At 41.2% G+C, this 18302-nt stretch overlaps 1 protein-coding gene across 4 annotated transcripts in view; it reads left to right on the plus strand.

The window, feature by feature from the left end:
- kat6a (K(lysine) acetyltransferase 6A) overlaps positions 1–18302 on the plus strand; it is a 37301-nt gene that overhangs the window by 13383 nt on the left and 5616 nt on the right. For 3 of the 4 annotated variants that reach the window (XM_047380794.1, XM_047380795.1, XM_047380798.1), the window contains exons 3-16: positions 3210–3318; positions 5160–5275; positions 5705–5786; positions 6181–6295; positions 6905–7218; positions 7890–8002; positions 9542–9657; positions 9910–10051; positions 10437–10598; positions 14628–14721; positions 14841–15072; positions 15701–15902; positions 15993–16655; positions 17993–18254. In XM_047380794.1, coding sequence (XP_047236750.1) covers positions 3210–3318; positions 5160–5275; positions 5705–5786; positions 6181–6295; positions 6905–7218; positions 7890–8002; positions 9542–9657; positions 9910–10051; positions 10437–10598; positions 14628–14721; positions 14841–15072; positions 15701–15902; positions 15993–16655; positions 17993–18254 — 2722 coding nt within the window. The remainder of the gene's footprint in view (positions 1–3209; positions 3319–5159; positions 5276–5704; positions 5787–6180; positions 6296–6904; positions 7219–7889; positions 8003–9541; positions 9658–9909; positions 10052–10436; positions 10599–14627; positions 14722–14840; positions 15073–15700; positions 15903–15992; positions 16656–17992; positions 18255–18302) is intronic. The other variant, XM_047380796.1, reaches the window with a different exon arrangement.

Raw genomic sequence — 18302 nt, forward strand, 5'->3', positions numbered from 1 at the left:
TGAGCATTTACTGCAGTCTCTATTTCCTGTGCAGATGACAACCGAAACTGTCTGAGAATAACATGCTTGGGTGTCTGAGTTTCACAAGCCTTATAAAGGAGTCAGAGCAAAGGCATCATCAGCTATTGGGATTTTTAAACCTGTGCCCTACAGTTTTTTATGCAAGAGAGACTTTATATTAAGCGATAAAAGGTTCATTCTATAAAAGGACACTTGGCACAAAATGATCTAAAACAGATCTCTGTTGATATTTATGCATCGTTTATTCATTATTTGAACGTGATTGGAGCAGTTTGTGAAGGTCAGTCAAACTGCAGGATTTCTGGGAGTTGGCAGCTGTTTTTAGATTGTTGTGATAATCTGAATCTTTTCATTTTCCCTTGGAAAAAAAAGTGTTCCCTCCACCATGAGATGTTTGCACTCGGACTGTGGGAATCGGACCAACATAAAAGTGAACTGATCAAAAGCTTGACTTTAGTGTCGCCAGATTTTGGAAGACGCTTCCTTCCCCTTTGTTTTAGATTTTCCCCACATGGCTGTTAGCAGGCACCGGCCCAGATGTCATGCAACTTGTTTTCACTCGTGCTTTTCTTTCTGCCGCTCTGCCACAAAGCCGAGCCTTAGAAATCCAGCTGGTCCTGCCTTTTTTTTTTTTTTTTTAGCACAACGTTCCCCATGTTGAAAAAGCTGTGTAGTCTTTCCAAGTGTCCATCATTATTGCTTCCCTCAAACGGATGCTCTCTTTATGGTGACACTTTGGACCTGAATATTTTCTGCTGAGGTTTATTTTAAGCTTTGCAAATAGTTTTTCTTTTTTCCCATGATGCTTTCTGCACATAAAGAGTCTTTGTTTTGGAGCCCTGCACACTTGTAGCATGTTGGATTGAATACAGATCTTCATTTGCAGTTTACTAAAAACGGCAAGTAATTGTATTACATTGCAGGATTTAATACTTGTGCTTTTTTTTTTGAGATTCAGTTTAACAACCAGCTCACATTTAAGATGATCAGTTCCTAGGTAATATTATTTTTAGAGTAGAGATGCAGCAATCAGAATCTCATGGCTAATTTTCAGGTTTTGTAAAGCTTTGACCTGCCGGTACTGATTTCAGCTCATTGTGATTTTTCTTAAGAAGCTATAATAGAAGAAGATATAAAAGTGGCATTTAAAATATTCTTTTCTTGTGCTTAGACTGAATCAATATGTGGATGGCAGTTTTCCTCGATTAAATGAAAAAAATAGACTGAAATACTTATCTTTGCACCAGGGGAAAAAAACCAACAATGTTCCATATAAAGGAGATTTTTGGGTGTTTTGGTGCGTTTGCAAAATCCTCTGTTGGAAACCTTGGGATAGTCTCTTAACTGTTTTTTCTTTAGATAATGATGTCAAGTCTCTGGTTTAAGCCTGCTTTTATCATCTGAGAAATATTGCCAAAGTTAACTGAGTTTTACCTCGTCCTTCATGCTTTTGTTTTGTCACGTTGTTGATTATCGTAATGCACTTTACACACGTCTTCCCCCAACCTCCTTAGAGCGGTTTCAGGTTGTTCACGATGCTGCTGCCAGGCTGCTGACAAAATCATCCAAATTCTCACATATGATTCTGCTGCTAATGCAGCTACATTGGTTCCTGCTGTATTTTAAAGGGCATTTCAAAGTACTTGTTCTGACTTCGAGAGCTCTTCATGGGCAGGCACTGTTATATCAAAGAAGTATTGCGCCCATATATCCCCAGCAGGTCCCTGAGGTCCTGTGATCAGGGCCTGCTAATGGTTCCTCGTACTAAGCTGAACATAAAAGGAGAACGAGCCTTTTTCTTTAGTGGCTACAAGACTCTGGCACTCTGTTCTATTGGGCACTGAGACCCGCTTTCTTTTTAAAAGCCATCGTTTTAAATCATGTCTTGTTTTAATGTTGATTAAAAAGCAACTTTTGATCTATACATCTTGAGAAGAAGACTTATTTAAAGTTTTCTTTACCTATCTTGTCTGTTCGAGAGGAGTTGCTGTAAAACTGGGTTTTAGCATTTTTCAACCAGGACTAAGAGACTTTTTGTTTTGCAATTTGTATGACTAGCATTACTAATACAGCAGTATCTGCATGTATTCATGACGGAATGTCGATTTTTACTTTAGGTTTCCAAATCCAGCATTTTTAATGAAAGACTTGGTACAAAACAGAGCAGCTTTGCTGTACTTCGTTTAGCCTGTTAGCTGCTGAAGTTCTCCCTCTCCTTCGCTCTCTCGCCGTCTGAATGAACTACAGACAGGTTTCAACTTGTTGTAGTAAAGGTTACAATGACTAGCTTGTTCCATCTCTGTGCTTCTTCTGACTTAATTTAGAGCACCTCACTGATACTGAAAATGGGTCCTAGTCTCCCTCATCAGTAACTGCTATGATGCATATGGTGCATTGACTCATAGGAAAATTTGTTTAAGTTTGTGACCAGCAGATCACTGTTCCTGAGCTGATTCCAGTCACCAGGCATTTTCTTGGTGCTAATTATAATTATTTTTTTCTATCTTAAAATGATGTGGTGTTAAAATATCTGTTGATCAAAACTGCATGACAAATGTAATAGAAATAAGAAGGAACCTAAAAACCGGGCATAATTTAAAGGGCAGCGGACAGTCGCCTCTAATAGTTGACTAATGTTTTTGTAGAAGGTGAATTCTGTGTTGGGTTTTGTTACAGGAGCATGCAGACAACTAATAACCAGAGTCATCCTCTTTTAACAAGTCATGCATCATTTTGTACTTTTTCTTGTGTTTGTGCTTTGTTGTGCTTTTAAAGTTTAATCAATCAGGGGCCTAAATAGGCATATTGTACACAGCCCCAGATGTGGATTTCTGATGCCGTGTCAGAATAGGAGACTGCAGTCAAACTACCCACCTGAAGCACTTCAGCTAACGGAGTCAGTCATCCTGTAGATACTGACACATGGCAGCAGGCTCTAACGCCACATAAATAATACAAGCTCACTCATCATGGCAGCTCACACGCTCCTCATTACCCTTAACTAGCTGCTCAAACACAGACACACTATGCAGTGTCAGTGTAATTTTCAGTCTGTTGTTGACTTGCTAATATACGCAGCGACACTCATTGACTATGTCAGGACACGGGGCCTCAGTGTTGTTTTCATTTGTATTGTAAAGCTGTAAATTGACACTCTCCACTTTCTCCCCCCTGTGTCCTTCCTCCAGCCCGTGGCAGAACCCATCCCCATCTGCAGCTTCTGTTTGGGGACCAAGGAGCAGAACCGCGACAAGAAGCCAGAGGAGCTCATCTCCTGTGCAGACTGTGGCAACAGTGGTGAGTGTTGATCTGGACTCCTGGTTGAGGTTACTATTCAAACAATAATCACAGTTATTAAAGTGATGGAAAAAAAAGGGTTTTAAATATTCAAATAAAAACAACCAAATCATAATGAGCTTAAAGGCTTGTGGGTTTAATAAGTGTTTAAACTCAACCCCAGATAGAGATGTTTTATTAAACCTTAAAATAAATTCAGTTTTTATTGCAGGAAGCATCATTTCAGTCAGAAAACCCAGCCTTTCATTTCAGTGGGCGTGGCTTTTATGTTAAGAAGAAATCATTAGTAACTAAATCAGCTGTGGCACAAAATGCTGGTTTAAGCAACCAGTACTCCAGGTTTGATGTGATACAAAGAATTGCTCTGTGGAAAAGCATCTCATCCTCACTGATCAGTGGTGCTTCATGGCGCCATGAAGCCTTAGAAAAACCAGGAGATTTCACATAAACATCTGGCGGAAAAGGGCTCGTCATTCAGCAGAACAATGGTCTGAAACATATGGCCAACTCAGGACCCAAAATCTCTTCTTTCATAGAAGTCTCATACCTAAATCCTGTAGAAAACAGGTGAGCTGATCTGAAGAGAAGAGAGCATCTGAAAGGACCCAGAGCTGCGAATGATCTACAAAGGAATGATCAGAGAATCCTCTCCCTGTATGCCACAGTGTTGTTCGATGGTAAAGGAGAAGAGTACAAAGTATTTACAGTAGGGGTACCAATAATTGTGCTACTACACATTCGGTTAAAAACAATTATATGTTAACGGTTTATTTTTCAGTGTGAGGTGATGCTGTTGCAACAATAGATTAATTGGCTTTAGGGCTGTTTACACATCTCTACCAGGGGCACAAATAAATCTTTCCAAATCTGTATATCTTTAATCTTCCCACCCAACAGTTTAGCTGTTTTCAGCTTTTTCCACTTCACTGAAAGTTTCTATGCTTCCATCTCTTGTTACTTAAATCTCTGATCGCTTCTAATGGGAAGTGGCAGCCTAGTGGTGTTCTGGGAAGGCTGAAAGTACCCCAAGCTTAGGGAGCCACACTATGGACCCCCGAGCTAGACTGTTAACCCGCCTGCGCTGCTGCCCACAGCTCTCTCTGGGTTGGGTGAAATGCAGAGGACAAATTTCTTGGATTGTACAAATGCACTAGCAAATAAAGATGATTATAGATAATAATCATGGTTAACCAATTAGATGTCTCACAGGGCTTGAATTTATGCTGAATTGGCAGCATAAACCAGTCATCAGTCAGCTTCGACTCTTGTTATTGTAATTCCCTTAACTAATAATTAAATGGTTAAACTAGTTGTATCACCCCAGCAGGAATATGAGTTTCCTGTAGAGCTATTTTCAGCTATTGTTTTCTTAGCTTCCGTTTCAGCACCAATGAAGCTAAATACACACGTTTATCTAAAGCCAATCTTTCTTGTTTTACTGTTATTGTCTATGATGTAAAAGGTCAATGTGATTATTTCTCTAACTCTCCTTTCTTTTGGGAAAGAAGATCTAGTTTGTGCTGAAATATTCCTACTGAAAGCAGGAGAGTGACTGCGCTCTTCCACTTCCATCAGCTGCTTTCTACCCCAGACAAGGCCCTCTTGTTTTCCTCCTACAGCAGAGGAAAAGCACAACTCTGACAGATTGTCATTTATGTCTGAACACTAACTTTGCAGCCAAGTTTGATTCTCCAATGGCTTTCAAATCCAAAAAGATGTTTTCCCCCCCTCTCATATTCTTACAATCATGCATGAGTGTCAGCTGTCAGTAATGGCAACCAAAAGCCAGTGTGTGATGTTGATGCTGTTGTTCATGTATCTGCGTGTGTGTCTACCTGCAGGCCACCCGTCCTGTCTCAAGTTTTCCCCAGAGCTCACGGCACGAGTCAAAGCTCTGTGGTGGCAGTGCATTGAATGCAAGACTTGCAGCAGCTGTCAGGATCAAGGAAAGAATGCGGTGAGTGGAGGAACAAACATGGTGGACTGGCAGCCAGACAGCATCCCTCGGTGCATTCATCTTAAGTGTCAGATAGTGTTGCTGGTAGACATATCTGTGGAGCTGAGCTATTTCCGTCTGCAGCTGCATAATTCATCTCTTTCTACTTGTCAAGACAGGCGACATTTGATGAAATAATTTATTTGCATTTCTTAATCCTGTGACTGTGATTTTACAACTTTTTGCAAAGATCCACAGAAAGAGGCTAAACGTCAGTCAGGGCAGAACTATTAATAATGCAGTCCCCTGCATGAATGTTGAGCATTTTCTTCTGTTATCAGGTCCAGTTTTGTGTGGAGTCTTAAACCCATATGGACTTTATAAGCATAGATTTGGTGGTAAAAGTAATCCTGTAAAGCACATCTAAAGTGTCAATGTTTGTCTTTGCAGGATAACATGTTGTTCTGTGATTCTTGTGACCGGGGCTTCCACATGGAGTGCTGCGATCCTCCACTTACACGGATGCCCAAAGGTAAATAACAGACATGCAGCGATCGGGCTTTTCTTGGCCCATACCCATTTCCAGTTTTTTTTTTCAGGTCTGACTTGCCTATTCTTTATTTCCCTAACGACACTTATGAGAAAAATGAGAAATTATCAACCAGATTTACAAATTCCTTTTAAGTGTAAGCGAATAAAAGCAGAGGAGTCATTTCAAGATTAGTCTGTTACTATTCTAATTACTTAGACACAGTTAGTCTCATTTGCTTTTTAAGAAGCAATACATTCCTACACTCTGACCCATACAGGATCAAGGAAACAGAGAAATGAAAGTAAATAAAAAAAATGCAAAGGTTAATAGAGGTTAAACATTCCCCTGAGTTCCAGCTTCAATTAGTCGTTGCTTTTTCCTTTTTCTCACTCAGGCATGTGGATTTGTCAAATCTGCCAACCCAGGAATAAGGGAAAGACTCTTTTACATGAAAAAGCGGCACAGATCAAACGGCGATACAACGCACCGCTGGGACGGCCCAAGAACAGGTACACAGTATATTTAAAAAAATACTCAATTCAAATTCAGTGCACCAATCGTACTGCAGGTTACCTTACTGGTATGTAGAACAGGTTGATCCTGCCGGAGACTGTAATGGAGGTTCCCATCAGGCCAACAACCCTAAACATACATGAAGAGGAGTGAAAGAATGGTTTAAGATCCAAGCATATCCATGTGTTAGAATGACCCAGTCACAGTCCAGATCAGAATCCAACTGAGAATCTGTGATGCTTAAAAAATCGATATTCACAGAAACACTCAATCCAGTGTGATTCAGTTCCAGCACATTTAGAAACATTTCAGTTTCTAAATGTTTAAAGACAGGTGGTCCTACAGACTGACGTGCAGATTTACAGCACACCTCTCAGATTATTTACAACTTTACAGGTATGCGCCACTTGGTCTACTGCATGAAATCCCAATAAATTACATTAGGATTTACGGTTATAATATATTAGAAATTTAAGTTGCCTGAATACTTTTGTGAGGGTCTGTATACACTACACCACTGTAAAGTGGGCAAACAGCTACAGCACATGCAGTTAATAGGCTGACAGCTAGGCTAACGTGAGCCCACTACCACCCTTTCCCCACAGACCAGGGCGACCCTTGAAGAAGCTGGGAGGACGAGGTAGGAGGAAGCGCTCCACCTCAGCCAACTCTTCCTCCAGCTCCTCTTGTGAAGGTTACCCCGGAGATGACCGGCTACTTTTCTCGATGCACGAAGACGACGAACAGTCCAACAGCAGCCTGCACTTCAACAGCAAGACTAAGGGCCTCATCGACGCCCTCACCAAGTTCTTCACTCCATCGCCGGCGGGCCGTAAGGCGCGACAGGAGGTGGTGGACTACTCACAGCAGTGCCGCATTCGGAAGAAAGCTGGTCGAAAAGGAGAAGGAGATGACGGAGGTAGTGAGCCTATTAAGCATTGGAGACATCATAACAATACTTTGCTTTTAGTGTTTAAGCTAACAGACATTACACTCTTTAGGATGTGCTGTTGATTCTTACTCAGTCAGACTTTTTAGGGCATTGATTTAGTCAATTACCTTTTAATCTTGTGAAGTTATTAATAGGGATGCACCGATCGATCAGCCCCGATTTCCTTAATTTTGGGAGATCGGTGATTGGACGATACTTACACATGAAACCGATCTTTTCCACTGAGCTTATCTACTTGTCTAACCTATTGTGTGTGTATTGCGTACGTTATTTGTTTCTTTTTAATTTGAGAGCATTGCCTCAAATAAATTCTGTTATTACTGATAGTTTAAAGTAAATTCCTTTTATAATTTAAAGTGGGAAACGGCAGCTCAACTTTAATTAAACAAAACCATGTAAAATGCACACGGTAAAGGGAACATTTTTTGTCTTTCTGAATTTAAGCTGCATCTGAATTTTGTAAATTAATTCAGGTATTTCAGCTCTCTGATCTATAAAACAGTCCATTAAAAACTAGTTGTTTTATCATTACAATGGTGTGTGTTTGTTCATCTTTGGGAAAATGGTGATGAGGCATCTCTTGCACCAGTGATGTTGTTGGACTTGCATTCATGTCAGCTTATCGTTTCAATTTGCAGACAATCAGGACGGCAGTGATTGGCGGGAAGACGAAGACAAACTGCCTGGACACGAGAACCTGACAGAAAAAGACATTGAACTGTTCAAACATATCCAGGAGCTGGCGCTTCAGGTATGGATCCCTTGCTATAGATGAGCCCACAGATCTCAGAGGGTGGATCATGAAAGCACAATATGCTAAAGGCCAGAGGAGGACAGAAAACTGCTACAGGCTCATTCTGCTGGATTGTTGTCTTGAATTTGCTTGAACTCTGCTTTCTTCTTGAGACAGGGCTGCTGTGTGTAAACACATCCACTCCCACTTTTCGGTTAGGCTCATAAAATTTACTGTCAGTGGCGTGACAGGTTAGACGGTAGATAAAGAGATGAAGCATAAATTCTGCTCCTTTATCTCCAGGGCTTAAGTGTCACCGTAAACCTATGAGACGGTGGGTGTTTGGACAGCATCGCAGAAGCCTTAATAAAACATGAATCCTGACCAGAATACCTACACTGGTGTTTAAGTGTTTGGTGCTGACAGAGCAGTTACTTAGCTGTAAAAACCGTGATTAATTTAGATGAGTAGCAATGGAAACGACTTCATGATCGTCATAAACAGCAGGCAGGGCTCTTCACCCTGGTCTGTAAAGATTTGATGGATTAAAGCTGCAGGATGGCATCTTAAACCTGTCTGTAGGTTTGAGCGTGTCATAACGTGTCCGTCAAGGATGGTGAAAGCCCATTCAACAGGCCACATGGCATTCATGTCAGTTAAATATATCCAATATCTATCTAAATGTGATTTAGATAGATTTTGCAGCTTTAATCTTAACAATTATATTTTGTTTACAAAAAGGCCACAATGATTTTTTTTTTTTTTTTTTTTGCTCACCTCAAATTGTAAATGCCTGCCCAAATAAATAACATCTGACCAGCTTGATATCATGTATGTGTTAGTTAATCATTAATTTGTTGTGACTAGGATCAGAGGCAGCCTCATACTATGAGCAAGCACTTAACATTTTGATGCCATTAGCATCTTTTATTAGCAGTTAAAACTATACGCACACACAATAACTGACATTTACTAAAGATTATCAACATTTCCAAATCTTGTATTTTCCATGACATAGAATTGGACTGATCAAATGGAAAAAACAGCTAGACTATGTTCAGCCTCCTTCCTGTTATCGGCTGAAATTTCTCTAGTTGAATTTGAAACGTTTATTTCAAACATGCAATTAGCATAAAAGTTTACAACAATGAAAGAGAAAAACGTTTTTTTTTTTTGACTACAACAGATATCCCCATGTTCAAAAAGGAGTGGGTGGAAGTACAACTTATTTAACCCCACCCCTTTTGCTGTTGTACAATTAACTCAAAACAACTAATTTCCAACATCCTGTTTTCCTTAAACAGTTACACAAGTAAATACTGATATTCAGTACATTCATTAGGTAGGTTTATCTGGTAGATGGTTAATATCTATGGTGTGCTCACTGTTAGGAAATGGATCAGAGTTTTAGTTCCTGGGCAATCGGTCACTAATTGATCCACCAGCAGATTTCTTGGTGTATATTTACCATCTGTCTGACCGATGATCGGCTAATTGTGACAGTCACAACCTTAGAGTTGACCTTACAAATCTTCCCTCTGTGGTTTAACCAAACAGAAAGTTGGGGTCACGGGTCCACCAGACCCACAGATGCGCTGTCCATCAGTCATCGAATTTGGCCAGTTTGAAATCCAGACTTGGTATTCGTCTCCGTACCCACAGGAGTACAGCAGGTAAGCAAACACAACATGTACTTGGCTCACATTTGTACACATAGTTGTAGGAATTACCTTCAACTTTAGGAGTCTCAGTATACAGTTCCATTTACTTAGGCATGTAACCAGCCAGGAGCAGGTGGGCAGTTTTGTTTCTAAAGTGCTATAAGTTGATAGAATCACCCATCAGCTTTCCGTCTTTTTCTGGGAATCGACTTGTTTCACCTTTAACCACCAACTTCCCATCTATCTTTATGTTTCCCCTTCCAGACTCCCCAAACTATACCTGTGCGAGTTCTGCTTGCGCTACATGAAGAGCCGCAGCATCCTCTACCAGCACATGAGGAAATGTAACTGGTTCCACCCTCCAGCCAATGAGATCTACAGGAAGGACGATGTTTCTGTGTTTGAGGTGAGAAGGTGTTCAGAGAATATGCCTGGGTGTCATTTGCTGAATTCAAAACCAGACAGGGATGTAATGACTTAGTGTTGTTATACAGTTCTGTGTCAGACGGAGAGAGAGCTCTGCTGTACCTTTAACCATACAACCCAAACATGCACATTCTCAAAATATTAAGCATTGCTTTGTTACATTTTCTTTGTATTTCAATGTCTAATAATTGCTCCTTGGTCAAATACTCGTCTTTGGAGAGGCTGCAAAGATAATAGCCTTATTTTAAGTCCTCTCCATTCACCTTCACTCTCTTTAGGTGCAGTTTAAAGACGAGATGGTTTCTACCTTACAGTTTCAGAGACTGGACAAATAATTGCTGTTTTTCCCTCTCATCGTGCCCCAGGTTGATGGGAACGTGAGCACAATCTACTGTCAGAACCTGTGTCTGTTGGCCAAGCTGTTCCTGGACCACAAGACCCTTTACTATGATGTAGAGCCCTTCCTTTTCTACGTCCTCACACAGAATGACAGCAAAGGTTGCCATCTCGTTGGCTACTTCTCCAAGGTACACAGGATTCAAAACATCTCATCTGAAGCCTCATTTTGTGCGCAACTCTACATCTCGCTCTTTTGCTTTTCACGAGATAAATACATCTATCCAGTTAAACTGGTGCACAAACAAGCTCACACTTGTAGAAGTTAATATGAAAGTTTAAAGTAGGATTTAGTTATAAAGCAGTATCCCAAACACTGTTCAATCCATCATCTGAAAATGAAAAGAGTACAGCACAATTGCAAGGAAACAGGGAAAGAGAGCACTAAGCAGGATGCCTTTGGTAACTCAGGAGGAACTCAGGAGATCCATAGCTCAGGTGGGAGAATCCCTGGAAAGGACAACAGGTAGTTGTCCTTTCCACAAAGGTAGCCCTTATGGAAGCGTGACAGTTGTCATAAGAAGACTCATTTGCAGTTTGCCCCAAATCATGCAGGGGACACACCAAACATGGAAGGTTCTCTGGTCAGATCAAACCAGTATTGAACTTTCTGGCCTACATGCAGAACTCGGTGTTGAAGAAAATTAACACTGCAAACATGGTGGTGGCAGCATGAAGCTGAGGGGGGATGCTTTTCTTCAGCTGGGAAAGCTGATCAAAGCTTATCAAGGTGAATGAGAACATCAGTTGAGCTAAATACAGAGCAATAGTTGAAGACAATTCAATTCAGTTTATTTATATAACGCCAATTCACGACACATGTTGTCTCAAGGCACTTCACAACAGTCAGGTACATACATTCCAATTAATCCTAACAATTGAACAGTGCAGTCGGAGTTAGCTTTTTATTCAAATTGGATAAAAAGCTTTTCTATCTAAGGAAACCCAGCAGATTGCATCCAGTCAGTGACTTGCAGCATTCCCTCCTCCCGGATGAGCATGTAGAGGCAGTGGACAGTCACTGGCGTTGACTTTGCAGCAATCCCTCATACTGAGCATGCATGTAGCGACAGTGGAGAGGAAAAACTCCCTTTTAACAGGAAGAAACCTCCAGCAAAACCAGGCTCAGTGTGAGCGGCCATCTGCCACGACCGACTGGGGGTTTGAGTGAACAGAGCAGAGACACAAAAAGAACACAGAAGCACTGATCCAGGAGCAGTTCTATGGGAAGGAAAAGTAAATGTTAATGGATGTCGCTCCTTTAGTCGTTTCACTTAGAAAGAAAGAACAGATAAACTCTGAGCCAGTTTTCAAGGTTAGAGTCTGAAAGAGAGCACATATAATTAGTTACAGTAAAAGCTCAGTCAATTGCCATGTCTAGGACAGAGAAAGGGTTAAACACTAAAAGACAGGGCTATGTGGATCATCTGTAGAGGGTGAGCATTAAGTTGTTGCCAGCAGAAGCTCGGACAATTCTCCTCTCCAGAAAGGTGTCACAGGTAGACACAGAGCCAGGCCAGGTGTAGCTTCTAGGAAGAGAAAAGAGAGAACAAGGTTAAAAGCTGAAATAACAGCAAATAATGCAAAATTTGAGAGTAGTGTGAGAATGTAGTGAAGAGGGTGAAAGTGGTCCTTATGTCCTCCAGCAGCCTCAGCCTATAGCAGCATAACTACACAGATAGTTTCAGTTCAGATTATTTAGTTAAACGGTGCTTATTTACAACAATGTCGTCTCAAGGCACCTCACAAAGGGTCCCACTGATGGTCATTGTTATACTAAAAACTACACAATGATTGGGATACCTCCCTCTGTCAGACTGATTATAACCATTGGAAAAGAGAAGGGGTCACACAGGTAGCAGAAATGGAGGGTGTGTTTGCACCTCAACCATAACTGAGCCGGTTGAGGCTAAACCTGACTCCCCTTTACTCCATCCAACAGGGAGGGAAGAAGACGGAGGTAAAAAATAAGGAAGATAGCTCAGGATAAACTAAGCCACTCTAGCTATAAGCTTTATCAAAAAGGAAAGTTTTAAGCCTAGCCTTAAAAGTAGACAGGGTGTCTGCCTCACGGACTAAAGCTGGGAGCTGGTTCCACAGGAGAGGAGCCTGATAACTAAAGGATCTGCCTCCCATTCTACTTCTAGAGACTCTAGGAACCACCAGTAAATCTGCAGTCTGAGAACAAAGTGCTCTGTTAGGAACATATGGAACAATCAGATCTCTGGAGCTAGATCATTAAGGGCTTTATATGTGAGGAGGAGAATTTTAAATTCTATTCTGGACTTAACAGGGAGCCAATGAAGGGAAGCTAAAATAGGAGAAATATGATCTCTCTTTTTAATTTTCATCAGAACTCTTGCTGCAGCATTTTGAATCAGCTGAAGGCTTGTAACTGCATTTTGTGGACATTCTGATAGTAACGAATTACAATAGTCCAGCCTTGAAGTAACAAATGCATGGACTAGTTTTTCAGCGTCACTCCTGGATAGGATATTTCTAATTTTGGCAATGTTCCGGAGATGAAAAAAAGAAATCCTAGAAACTTGTTTAATATGGGATTTAAATGACATGTCCTGCTCAAAGATAACACCAAGGTTTTTACTTTATTATCGGAGGTCAATTTAATGCCATCCAGGTTAAGTGATTGACTAAGCAGTTTCTTTTTTAAAGACTCCGGTCCAAAGACGACAACTTCTGTCTTGTCTGAATTTAGAAGCAAAACATTTAACGTCATCCAAGTTTTTATGTCTTCAAGACATGCTTGTATTCTATCTAACTGGTTGGGCTCATCAGGATTTATGGATAAGTAAAGCTGAGTATCATCAGCGTAACAGTGAAAATGTATCCTATGCTGCGTGATAATTTGACCTATTGGAAGCATATATATAGTAAAGAGAATTGGCCCAAGTACTGAACCCTGTGGTACTCCACAATTAACCCTGGAGTTTAAAGATGATTTATCATTTACATGAACAAACTGGAATCTGTCAGACAGATAAGATTTAAACCAGCCTAGCGCTGTTCCCCTGATCACTACAGCATATTCCAGCCTTTCTAAGAGAATTTCGTGATTGAACGTATCAAATGCAGCACTGAGATCTAACAGAACCAGAACAGACACAAGTCCATTATCTGAGGCCATAAGAATATCATTAGTGACTTTCAGCAGAGCTGTTTCAGTGCTATGATGAGCTCTGAAGTCTGACTGAAACTCTTCAAACAGATCATTGCTGTGTAAATGTTCACACATTTGATTAGCAACTATTTTCTCAAGAATTTTAGATAAGAATGGAAGATTGGATATAGGTCTGTAATTTTTCAAGTCATCTCGATCAAGCGAAGGTTTCTTAAGTAAAGGTTTAATTACAGCTAACTTAAAAGCTTGTGGTACATATCCATTTACTAAAGATAGATTAATCATATCTAAAATGGGGCTGGTAATCAGAGGGAACACTTCCTTAAATCATTTGGTTGGGATTGGGTCTAACATACAAGTTGAAGGTTTAGATGAAGCTAATATTTCTGATAACTCAGGAAGCTTCACAGGATCAAAACAGTCCAAACACAAATCAGATTCTGCAGTTATTTCCAATGTTGTCTCACTTGCTGAGGATGAAGTAATCATCTTTGGGAGTATGTCAAAGATTTTCTTTTTAATAGAATCAATTTTATTTAAGAAGAATCCCATAAAGTCATGGCTGCCTATTAGTGGTTGCAAAAGACTGGAACAGAGGTCCACCTTCCAGCAGGACAATTGTCCTATTCATGTTTCAGAATGGACCGGCCTAGTGCCTGCCACACTTTTCAGATATTTGTTTGTAAAAAATAAACCCTTTACATCTATGCACTAGTTTGTTTTGACTTGTCCCATAAAATACAGCTGAGTGTGTGGTTGTGACTTGACAAAATGTGAACTTGTTCAAAGGGAATTGAATAATTCTGCAAGCATTTTATGAGCTTTAAAAGAACCGGATTAAAGGAAATAAAAAAATGCTGTAGTCCCACTTTACAGTCTACAGAAATAAATCCGTGCAGGTCATATTAAAGGTTCGCTCATTCACTTCCTACCCCTGTAAGAACAACAACACACCAGAATCAACACCATAATGTACATCCACAGCATTGTTTGCTAATATATGTACTCTGCTCTTCTCCAGGAGAAGCATTGTCAACAGAAATACAACGTATCATGCATCATGATTCTTCCACAATACCAGCGCAAGGGCTATGGACGCTTTCTCATCGACTTCAGTAAGGATACCAGTCTTTACCAAAATACAGCGCTAACCTTTAGTATTGTTGTCTATCCTGCTTTCACACATGAAATCTTAATATTTGACTCGTAGCATGTTTTTTCCTTTCCTTTTTAGGCTACTTATTGTCAAAGAGGGAAGGACAACCAGGCTCCCCAGAGAAGCCTCTGTCTGACCTGGGTCGGCTGTCTTATATGGCTTACTGGCGCAGTGTGGTACTAGAGTGTCTCCACGAGGTCCGCGACCGACAGATCACCATACGACAGCTCAGCAAAAAGACAGGGATCTGCCCGCAGGACATCACCACGACCCTCCACAGCCTCAACATGCTGGAGCAGCGAGGAGACGGGTCAGAGATGACATTTGAATTACTCTTTTGATTTAGAGCACAAACAAGTCAAAGCTTCACAACTTTGAAATACTCAAGCGGTCTGAGGCACCTCTCACATTTCCAAGTTGTTGTATATTGTAATAATCTGTAATGATCTTTCTGAAAGAATCAGGTGTTACTCTTAGCAGAGAAGTTAATTCAGAGAAGGAGATCTGATTGCCAGGCGACGCTCACGCTAAAAGAATTTAATGGAAAGATGAGTCTGACTTTTGAAGTAAACCACCAGTCAGAGGTTTGGACACACATTTGTCATTCAATGGCTTTTCTTTATTTTTAATACTTTCTACATTGTAGCTACATAGTGATGACATAAAAACTATGAAGCGAAGTATTTAGAATTATGTAGCCAACAAAATAACTCAATGTTTTTTATATTTTACACTCTTCAAACTAACCGCCCTTTACTTTGATTACTGTTTGCACGTCTTGGCATTATCTCAGTGAGCTAGTGTACATTTTTGTGCAACGTTGTTGCTGTTATCAGCTAATTGTTAAAACTTCACCTTAAACGAAGGGTGTTGGTAAGCCATCCAAGTTCTATTTGAAAATGCAGAACTGTAACGCTCTTTGTAATGTTTACTTGCAGCCTTGTGTTGATGCGAAGGGAGAAGGTGGTGGCTAATCACATGGCTCGTCTTAGAGCTCGGCCACGTCAGCTGGAAGTTGATCCCGAGTGTCTCCGCTGGACCCCAGTCATTGTTACAAACACTGTTGTCTCTGAAACGGATGGAGAGGAGGAGGAAGAAGAAGGGGAGGAGGAAGAACTGGAGGATGACATTCATAAGGAGGTAGACCTGATGAAATTGTGGAGTTGATATGATTTCTACCATGCTGTTCAATCTTTCTGATTGATTTTTATTTTTGCAAAATTGAAACAGATCAAACCAAGCCACAAGGTTCAAACAGCACCGTGGCAAATGAGTGTAGAGGACGAAGAAAGAAAGGGCTTCCTGGGGTTCCCCATCAGCCAAAGCTCTCCGACGTCTCCCTCTGTCCATGGTCCGCCATTTGTCTCAGATCCAGTGCATCCTCCTCCACCGTCAAACGGTGAGCGACGGCCCAGGGGGCGTCCGCCTAAAAACTGCCCCTGGGGCAAGATAAAAAACAGCACACGTGTCGGACGTCCCCCAAAGATCCGCCACATGGAAGACGAGGATGATGAGGATGAGGAGACACCAGGGGAAGGAAGGACAGAAGCCTCTTGCAGCAGCCCACCTTCCCTTTTCTCAATGGATAGGCAAGGAGACACCTCAGCTTTTCCTTCACTGGACTTGGCCAGGCACCCTTCAATAACCCCTACAACACGAAGAGGGCGACCGCCGAGAAAGAAAAGGGGCCCGAAGCCTAGACTTCCAGATGGGCCTGGAGGGGGGCTGACACAGTCCGTCCTATCCAGGTTAAATAATGCAACGTCTGCCGACAAAAGCTGTTTCAGTGACAGTAGTGATGTCGACGAGGAGGAGGAGGAGGATGATGATGATGAGGGGAGGGCTTGCTCGCCACCCATCCTCACCAAGCCAGCAATAGGGCTTAAATGCAAGGTAAGGAACTGACTGAAGCTGTTATAATTAGAGATGCACCAAGAGATCAGCCTTTGATCCGGATGGGACGACTGTCCTCTTAAAAGTCTAAAATCCAATCAGTGAGCACACCATACCTAAGCATTACCAGATTGTACTGATATTGCTACTCTTTGCTGTGGATGCTGTCACTGAGGGAAGAATAGTTATTTTAAATATCAGTCAGGTATGTAAAATGAAGTCATAGAAAATGTAAAGATGGAAGAAGCTATTTAAATTTGTATTTTCTGATTTGTCTTCTGTTTATTCAGTGTGAGACAGAGCAAGACCTTCAGTTAATAACAGCAAGGCTAAATGGAGCAACGTTGCTCTATTTTATTCTTTTTACCTCAGTCTTGCTGGATTTGGAAATGTTGGCACCCTTTTAAACATCTCATAGTTAAGGGAAGGATCTACATTCTCTGGGTTATTTAGTACTGCTAAGCCAGTAACCACAGTGATAATATAACATGCTAAAGACATTTCAAGGCTGCTTTCACACCAGAGCTGTTTGGTCTGCTTTAAGTGGACTGGAGTTCATTTTTACAGATAGTCCAGTTCGTTTGGGCAGGTGTGACTCCTCGACTGAACTCTGGTCTGCCGGAAAACGTGGGTCTTGGTTTTCTTGCAGTGAAAAAGCTAACGGACTGTCCAGCGCATGACAGAGAGGGAAGCGGTGTCCCCTAAACATATGATTTACCATCCTATATGTGATCTGAATTAAATCTTCAGTTAGTGTGTGTGTGTGTGTGAACACAGCAGCACGTTGTCTCGCTGTCCATCCTTTTCCAGTACTGCTGCATTCGTCTCTTGTAAAGGAAGCAAAGCAAGACGTTTTAACATTGAAGGAGGATTTTTAAACCATATCAATTCTTTATAAAAGTAACATTTTAGATTTCCAGATTCCGTAGAAGGAAGCTGGGCTTCTGTTGAAGTAAAAAGGAGTCCTGCTTCCTTTTCTTTAAGCACTATGGATTGTCATGTCCTGGATGACAGTCTACACCTATGGTATCCAGTATGGTGGGTTGCCATACTTTCTTGCTGCTCATACCGGGCGGGTTCTTGGGATGGCTATTGTAATTAATTAATTAATTAATAGCATGAATCCTGTTTGCATGTCTATTTATTCTATATTAGAAATCTTAAAGAAAAATCTGAATCGGCCAAAATCTGCATTGGCAGATCAGAGCTTTACAAAACAGAACAACAGAACTTACAAAATTCAGATTGGTGCATTTCTAGTTGTAATCTGCTACAAACTGCCACTTGAGACAGAGATTCAGAGGCATGTCTAAATAAATTACACTGTATCTTCCTAGAAGCCCCTAAAGAGGCCTCGTTTTCGTCGCAGCAGTCACCCACAAAGCAGCGTGGTGACAGAGACCATTTCTGAGACCACAGAGGTATTGGATGAGCCCTTTGTGGACTCAGACTCTGAGAGGCCTATGCCTAGACTTGTAGAGGAAACATCCCTGGGCCACCCACTGCGTCGCTATCCCCCAGCAAGATCTGCTCTGAGATTGTCTGAGCCAACTCCCAAGAAAGCCCGCCACTCCAACCTCTCTGATTCAGAGGACGATGGTAAGCAAGCTAGGTTTTCATGAAAGACATGGAGAGTTTTGTATAATT

This window comes from Girardinichthys multiradiatus, chromosome 12 (assembly GCF_021462225.1).
Source record: "Girardinichthys multiradiatus isolate DD_20200921_A chromosome 12, DD_fGirMul_XY1, whole genome shotgun sequence".
Taxonomy (NCBI): domain Eukaryota; kingdom Metazoa; phylum Chordata; class Actinopteri; order Cyprinodontiformes; family Goodeidae; genus Girardinichthys; species Girardinichthys multiradiatus.